The following is an 8539-nucleotide window of genomic DNA, read 5'->3' as shown; positions in this document are numbered from 1 at the left end:
GCCAGCAGTGCAGCTAGATACAGATATGAGACGGGTAAGGACTGAGGTAACCAATAATTTACAGAGGTAGATCAAATGATGAGACGTGATACCTACCTGCTACCATGGAAAAAAGGGTCCCACATTTGACTGCAATCCAGTTTCCAATTATAACTTGCATCTGCTGTTATTAATTAAATGAAACTTCCAAACATGGGTCTTGCAGAGAGGAGTTAGTGAATGGACGAGGAGGTCAATGAGTTGGATAGTTTGCTTAATATTATTATATCATTTTAGCTGAGACAGATCAGTGATCACAGGCAGCATTTTTGCATAGGAAAACCAAGAATAGAATTCTCAATTCTAGATCTTAACAAGCTATCTTTGATTGATCTGGAAAAATTAGTGGTATTAATATAATTAAAGAAGTCTTGCATCTGAAACAATGCGTGTGGAAAAAGAAAGTGCGGAAAGGAAAGTTGATAAAAGAGAAACTTTGTTCTTTCTTTAACATCTTTTAGCTTGTGGAAGGAGATAAGTAGGATAAAAACTTTCTTCTTCTTCCTATTATTGTTATATCAATTTGCAGTGTGTGTGTATATATATATATTCTACAGAAAATAGTTGTTACAGTATTTACACTCTGTGTCTTTTTCTTTTAGTTTAGGGTAACTTTTGGAAATATCTTTCAGGGCACAAAAGTTCTTGCAAAATAACAAATGAAGAACTGGGGACTGTTGGTAGGCTAGCCTGTGATGATCATCCCCACCACGAGCACGAGCATCAAATTTACAAAAATAAAAACAAAGGAAATGATCAGCTATTAACAGAGAAGAAGACAAATCCTTCTGCGCACTTGATGCCTAGAACTTTTCTATTTCACGGCCCGAGTCAATGAGGGACGAGTCCCAATCATTTCACATCTGGACATTTTAGTCATTTTCACAAATACTCTTTATCCTCCGAGAGTCAGAGACTGATCCTGAGCTACCCAGCTCATTTTCTTATCTATACTCATTAATAATGCGTCAACTTTTAGGGGTAGTATTGACATTAAACACACCTTTTAAGCCAGCCAGGGGTTTGAATCTTCTATGTTGGGTCCTTTACAGCTTTGTTTGTACTCCACTGCTCTTATTAGGAAAATCAGATTATAAAATTGCTGAAATTTAGTATAAATTTCTCCATATTAATTTAAATGTATGCTTTCAACCAACTCTACAAATTTAAAGTGTTTTGTATTTGGTTTTCAATCTACATCTTAAACAAAATTTCCTAATAACACTCATTTTAAAAAAGAATTAAAAATTGAAACTTTACTCATCAGTCACAGTAAATCAAATCAAAGTTGAAAAAATTTGTTAAGAGTTGGTTTTGACTTCTAACGGATGGAATGGAACGGAACTTCTTTTTTGTGTGATAATGATGGCGTTATCATTTTAGATCACAGTCTTTATTGCTGACATGGCAATCGATGGCAGTTAAAGTGCAAAAGAGCAAAGAAAGAACCACATGTAGAGAATCCAAAGCCCAAGGAGGAAGACATAGGCACATACACAACGTAAGTATTCAATTCAATTCATACATGCGTTCCTTGCTGCCGACTTGAAAGCTATAACCCCTTTTTCTTTTTCTTTCTTTCGTTTTCTCTTTTGCTGTTTAGTGTTTACATTAATTTTTATTTTTAACAAATGTTTTTTTCCTTTTTCGCCGACACTGACACTCTCTCCCCTCATTACTCCAAGCTTCGAATATCTCTCTCTTGCTGTCCCTTTCTTTAATGGCGATGCTTCTTGCCCCTCGCTCCGATCTCAACTTCAATACCGACCTCTTCTTCTATTCTTCTTCTTTTTCTTTGCTTCAGCACCCACACTGCTATGTCATGCTATCTCCCTCACTTCAATATCACCTTTAAATAGAGGCACACCGACGATAAGTTTCTGTAATGGCTGGGAAGCCCATTGCACTTCATTTCTTTTTTGCTTGTTCACCACTCACCGAGTTAGTTTTCCTCGCCTCGATCTTTCTTTTGCCGTTTCTTGTTCAATGCAATACTGATGCCTCTGATGGTATGTTTTTTCTTCTTTTTTTCCCCCCCTTTTCTGAGGTCGTGATTGAGTGTTAGATTTAGTTATTAATGTAATGTGATTGGTGACTGGTGAGTGCAAAGTTATTGACTTTTTCTGTTTATTGCATAACCTTGCTAGAGTGCAGGAAATGAGCTTTCACTTCACTTTTCTTTTTTCTTTTTTCTTTTTTTTTTTTTTTTAAATTTAATCTTTATGCTCTGTTTGTTTCCCGGGAAAATGTAGGAAACTTAACAGAGTTTAATGTAATAGTTTCCGTTTTTTATGTTGGTTTTTGTGTACACAAAGTAAAAGGTATTTATTCATAAGAGCCAAATATTTTTAATCAGTTTATGCTTAAGCTCTCAAATGATCAAAAGGGTGTCTTTTTCTATTCCGATTTGAACTTTCTTTCTTTCTTCTTCTTATTCTTCCATTCCACATAAATTAAACAAGGGTATGTATCTTTTTTTTTCTTTGGGTAATTGATTGGTTTTGGGATTTGAGTTCAACTACTTCTGTTGCAGTTCAAGCTCTACAAGTTATGTACACTTCTTTGAACAGTCCTTCTCAGCTAACCAATTGGAAAAGCGATGGTGGGGATCCGTGTGCAGAGTCATGGAAAGGAGTTACCTGTGAGGGATCGGCTGTTGTTTCCCTGTACGTACTATGGCCTATAATCAATGTAATTTCTTTCTTTGAATGTCTTCTTTAATAGGTTTGTTTTTGTTGTTGTTTAACAGTCAGATTTCTGGGTTAGGACTCAACGGTACAATGGGATACTTGCTTTCAAACCTCATGTCATTGAGAACATTGTGAGAAATTGCTGCTTTAGTTCATTTATTGGTTCTTTGAAAACTTGCTATTTATCGAGGTTAGTTGAGTTGTTGGTGCGATTTGTTTTTGCTTTCAGTGATCTGAGTGACAACAACCTTCACGATTCAATCCCTTATCAGTTACCGCCGAATCTTACAAGCCTGTAATGTTCAATCATGTTGTTTTTTTTCTGTTCTTATGGAGCTCTATTATGTTTTATTTTTTAATGCGGCAGATTGTATTGTAATTCAATTCAGAAATCTTGCTGGAAACAATCTAAGCGGCAATCTTCCTTATTCCCTCTCTACCATGTTTTCTCTCACTTACTTGTTAGTAACTTCTCTCAACTGCTATGACATATTTATACACACACCAACTTAGACTTGTGTCATTGTCCAGTTCTAACATCATTGGTTTCAGGAACGTGAGCCATAATTCACTTGCCCAATCAATTGGAGATGTTTTTTCAAATCTCTCTCTTATCACAACTCTGTAAGAATCTTAATCCAAATTATATCTGTCATTAATGTTGCATTAGCTCTTACTACTAAGAAAAGAAAAAAGGATGTCAACTTTTTCCTTCCTGGCAAGCTTTTTTTTATGGTATAGTGTTTATACAATCTGGTCATTTTGAATAATTTGATTCCTGCAGTCATTATAAGTACACACATAGTTGACAATTTGAGACAGTTAACAGAGGAAAAGATGGTCAAATACCTTTGCATTACAATGCATTCGGATCTTTGGGGTGAATTCATGCAACGATTAGTATTGGTGCAATAAATATACTTATTTTAGAAAAAAAAAAATCTAAACTGGAAAAGGGAAGCTAAGAGTTCTATTGTCTCTCACCTGGAGAAGGAGGGAAGGGAGAGAGGACACAAGATATAGGAAGTCCAAAATGTTGATTGGGAAAGGGGAAGTTTGAAAGTTCAATGTGTTACAGAAACAGAGATGCTAGATTTTATAGGGTTGTCAATGGGAAAGTGGAGAATTATGAAGTTGCAGTCAAGCTACAGTGGGAATATATTTGGAAAAGTTTGTCTGGATTTGGCTGCAATTTTCTGAATTAAGCATTACTTAAATGTCTAAAATTTTTGCTTTTGTCATATATCCTTTTTCGGTTTACATAAATAAAGAAACAATGCTAATGATAGATATTTTACATGGAGAACTGAATGCGTTGCTAAACCATACTATTGTTTGACCCCTTTTAAGTCTTCTTGAACAAGTGCTTGTAAGTTGTTTCACGTTACCATACTCATGGATGCAGGGATCTCTCTTTCAACAATTTTAGTGGAGATCTTCCCAGTTCCTTTAGTTCATTGTCCAATCTGTCAACACTGTGAGTTCAATTTTCCTTAGTTTGTAAACTATATTCCAAGTTAAGTATAAAAGAAAAAGATAGCAAATATTGTGCAGTTTGATTGAAGCTCTCTGGATATTCTATTATGTGACAGTTATGTTCAAACCAATCAATTGACTGGTTCTCTTGATGCTCTTGTGGGTTTGCCTTTGACTGCCTTGTAAGTTCCTTCACCTTTGGTGTTTTGACATTTATGTACCTTACTTCTCTTATTTCAACTTATATTTCAATAGAAATGTTGCACACAACCGTTTCAGTGGATGGATACCTCAAGAGCTTAGATCAATTCCAGACTTTATGTAAGTTTCTTATGCCCTACTTTGAGATCAATCCTAACCAGATGATTATAAATTTTTTTCTATATTAATATTCTGTTATTAAATATTAAAATATTTAAGAAATATTAATGGAGTTTCATTCACTTCAATCCATAATATTTCGCTTTTGCAATATGCTTAACTGTTCTGTTGATAAAATAAAACAGATACGATGGAAATTCTTTTGACAATGGTCCTGCTCCTCCTCCGCCACCATTTACCCCACCACCTCCTGGTAGATCTCATAATAATCGTAATCATTCGGGATCAGGTGCACATTCACCCCCATCTTCTGATGGCCAGTCATCCGAGTCAGATAAGGGAATGTCAGTGGGGGCTGTTGTAGGCATAATCCTGGGTTCTGTGCTTCTTCTTTTGATTGCACTTCTTGCGGTTGTGTTTTTCATTAGAAAAAGTAAAAGAAAGGAAGTTGGTGCCATAGTTTCCCAGGGAAGTCGGTCTGCTAGCACAAATAATAGTAGGTTCTCTTTCCTTTGTTCTTCTATACTCCTAACATTACAGTTTCATGGAGTTTGTGAATATTGAGTCATTTAAATGTTAACATGGGTTCTTTCAGAAGAAAAAGAAACAAAAATGTTAACATGGGATTTGGATATTTTTGGAGGCATAATATGTGTGATAATATATGTACACAAGGTTTGAGCATCATCATGATTTCTTCTCCTTTCCTGGTGGAAGTTATCCATTTCCTTTGGATGTTGGATAGGAATAGCTAAAATAAATAAACAAATAAATCAATTGGCATTGGTTAATTAGTTGTTTCCTGTCCACACAGTAGTGGGCTGCAAAATGTTGAACTTCTCCATTTCAATATCCTTCAAAATTTGTTCATTGATAATTTGAAGCTGGAAGCTCTAGCATAATGCTAACCATCAGGTGCTAGCTTCTGCTTTATTTTTGCAGTAACGGAGATGCATGAGCAGAGAGTGAAAAACATTGCTGCCGTTACAGATCTGAAGCCCCCACCTGCTGAAAAATCGGTGGTTGAGAGACTACAAGGGAATTCTGGATCTATAAAGAGAATGAAGTCTCCAATCACAGCTACTTCATATACTGTTGCTTCTCTGCAAGTAGCAACAAATAGCTTTAGTCAAGAGTTTCTAATTGGTGAAGGTTCTCTTGGTCGTGTTTACAAAGGGGAGTTTCCTAATGGAAAGGTAACTTGGTAATTCCATATAAAGCATATGCTGTTATGGACATAGTTCTTACTGTTTTGTCTATGACACTATCAGTAAGAGTCTTTAGCCACCAGCATTTTATTTGCTGCTGATGATTCTACTTTAGCTATGGTGCAGAGTAGTGCCCAAATTTATAGTGTTCGTAATGAATTAATCAATTTACCTGCTGTTGATGTAGACAATGGCTATCAAGAAGATCGACAATGCAGCACTTTCATTACAGGAGGAAGATAACTTTCTTGAAGCTGTTTCAAACATGTCTCGCTTGAGGCACCCTAATATTGTTTCACTGGTAGGATACTGTGCAGAGCATGGACAACGTCTTTTGGTTTATGAGCATGTAGGAAATGGGAGTCTGCATGATATGCTGCATTTTGCTGAAGATGGCAGCAAGACTTTATCTTGGAATGCTCGTGTTAGGGTAGCGCTTGGCACAGCGCGGGCCTTAGAGTATGTTATATGTATATGAAATTATAATTCTGTCTCTCCCTTTCTCCCTCTCATATTTGTTGCACGTTTCCTTTCTAAACTGTAGCTTGACTTTCAGGTATCTGCATGAAGTCTGCTTGCCATCTGTTGTGCATCGAAATTTCAAATCAGCTAATATTTTACTTGATGAAGAGCTCAATCCCCACTTGTCAGACTGCGGTTTAGCTGCTCTCACACCAAATACAGAGAGGCAGGTAAATAAAGCCACTGATAATGTGTATGGTTGGTAATAATACCTTTTAACTTCTATGTTCATGAGTTTAGTTGGATTTGGGTGCTGAATAAGCATTTAAAATGACAGGTTTCAACACAGATGGTTGGATCATTTGGTTATAGTGCCCCTGAATTTGCCTTGTCAGGAGTATATACTGTAAAAAGTGATGTATACAGCTTTGGTGTGGTGATGTTAGAGCTGTTGACTGGTCGGAAGCCATTGGACAGGTAACACCTCTCTTTTTGTTAGTCATTATTGTCCTTATGTTCTTGGGATTAAAGAATTTTAATTCTGCACTTTCTTAAACCTTGTTATACAGCACACATCCTTCATACAATTTTTGTATTTTGTATAGTTCAAGGGTGAGATCGGAGCAGTCACTTGTGAGATGGGCTACTCCTCAGCTGCATGATATTGACGCCTTGGCAAAAATGGTTGATCCTGCATTGAATGGCATGTATCCTGCAAAGTCTCTCTCACGTTTTGCTGACATTATTGCCCTCTGTGTTCAGGTAAGCTTCTTTCCTGATGGTAAGACCAACTATATATTGAGCCTAGCTATCATAGCGCACATTTTTCTGTTGGCTTCCAAAAGCATGTAAGAGTTTGCTTGGATCCCTCCCTCACTGATACTGTGAGGAGGGCTGGACTTTGCCTCCGGGAATATCTGGAAGGAGATATGTGTGATTGCAAAAACATGCATGTGTTTTCTTAGTGCTCTAATTAGTTCATAGATTTTTGTTAATCTTGATATCACTCAGAACTAGCAATTTGTGGTTTTTGTTTTCTGTATAGCCGGAACCTGAGTTTCGCCCACCTATGTCTGAAGTGGTGCAAGCATTGGTGCGGTTAGTGCAAAGGGCAAGTGTGGTTAAAAGGCGTTCTAGTGATGAATCAGGATTTGCATACAAGACGCCAGATCACGAGGCCATCGACATGTCATTTTGAGCATCTCAGCCTTGTTGAATTGGAGATGAAGCGAGTCCTACATAGTATACAACCAGAAAAAGAGAGTGGTATTGAAAGATTGAAGCGCATGCATGCACAGAGGCAACAGGCGGAACAACTACTATATCAGATGAGAAATGTAATTATATCCTGCATATACTTTAAGGTACCTTTATCTGTAAATGATTCAATATTGTATTCCAAAATTTTCCAGAATCTTTGGTGCAAGATATACTACGGCAGAATAAAATTTTTCATTTGATTCTATCAAGATTATGTTTTTATGAGATTTTTGCTTTGTAATAAATCTTCTTGTACGTGGTAACGATGAAACATTATGCGAGTAAATATTTCCCGGCTTATAGATTGATGGTAACTTGGTAAGTTGACGAAAGCAACGCCTGTTTGACTTGTTCCTTGCAGTGCTATTTTGCCAGAAACTGCCAACCAATGGTGAAACGGGGAAAGGCCAAAAGGGACACCATTACTGGATCAAAAACCAGGCTGTACCATGTGCCTCTGCAATGGAAGTAGGTTTTGGATTAGCATTTACAAGTAAAAATTGATGGTTGGTTTAACATTTGAGCTCCCAACTTCAAATATGTAACTGGAATCGAATACTATATTACATTTTAGTAATAAAATTTAGTAAAGTATTACATTTTAATTGATTATATTCAGAAGATTCTATAATACTATATTTTAAATAAATCAAATAAATTTTTACTATAATATAAAATATTTGTTCTGAATTTTATACATTTTAAACTATTACTTGTATAATTATACAATTGGTACTTAAATTTGGTCAATTTTTCTATGTTATTATCTGAACTTTGTTTTTATTAAATATCTATTCAACTTATCTTTTTTTTTTTTTCATTCTCTAAAAATCTTTGTTGTCTTTTTTTTTTTTTTTGAAGAAAAGAATAAAGTAAAGCAACCAACTAATTGCACTTAATTATGAATAAAAATCATTAATTTAAATATTTATTAATAAAAAGACTGAATTTTACCAATAGAAACAAGATAAAATGTTGAATTATTTGAAATTGATTCAAATTTGGACATCCATCAAAGTCTAAATCATAAATCCTTAATTGGGTAGTTAGTACCGTAAGAAATGTAAAAGAATTGAAATCGGA

The 8539-nt window shown here is 35.6% G+C and overlaps 1 protein-coding gene across 3 annotated transcripts; it reads left to right on the top strand.

Moving 5' to 3' along the window:
• The first annotated feature begins 1568 nt into the window (after positions 1 to 1568).
• SRF8 (STRUBBELIG-receptor family 8) lies at positions 1569 to 8061 on the top strand. Of its 3 annotated transcripts, XR_016318828.1 has the most exons (17): positions 1570 to 2048; positions 2573 to 2705; positions 2789 to 2860; positions 2959 to 3024; positions 3119 to 3190; positions 3282 to 3353; positions 4135 to 4206; positions 4322 to 4387; positions 4461 to 4526; positions 4712 to 5022; positions 5469 to 5722; positions 5922 to 6193; positions 6291 to 6426; positions 6534 to 6673; positions 6802 to 6958; positions 7242 to 7560; positions 7818 to 8061. XR_016318828.1 is itself a non-coding variant. In XM_012235904.4 (16 exons), exons 1-16 carry the CDS (start codon positions 1925 to 1927, stop codon positions 7392 to 7394), a joined length of 2142 nt encoding a protein of 713 aa, XP_012091294.1. In that variant the 5' UTR covers positions 1569 to 1924; the 3' UTR covers positions 7395 to 7665. The 3 variants fall into 3 exon arrangements, 2 of the variants coding, with proteins under 2 accessions (XP_012091294.1, XP_012091293.1); XM_012235904.4 differs by lacking the exon at positions 7818 to 8061 and having other exon boundaries at positions 1569 to 2048; positions 4485 to 4526; positions 7242 to 7665; XM_012235903.4 differs by lacking the exon at positions 7818 to 8061 and having other exon boundaries at positions 7242 to 7665.
• The last annotated feature ends 478 nt before the right edge of the window (positions 8062 to 8539 follow it).

The sequence above is a fragment of the Jatropha curcas genome, chromosome 11 (assembly GCF_041381405.1).
Source record: "Jatropha curcas cultivar XTBG-Jc1 chromosome 11, XTBG_Jcur_1.0, whole genome shotgun sequence".
Lineage (NCBI taxonomy): Eukaryota > Viridiplantae > Streptophyta > Magnoliopsida > Malpighiales > Euphorbiaceae > Jatropha > Jatropha curcas.
Note: the sequence above shows the minus strand (reverse complement) of the source record. Positions and strands in the feature narration are given on the sequence as shown.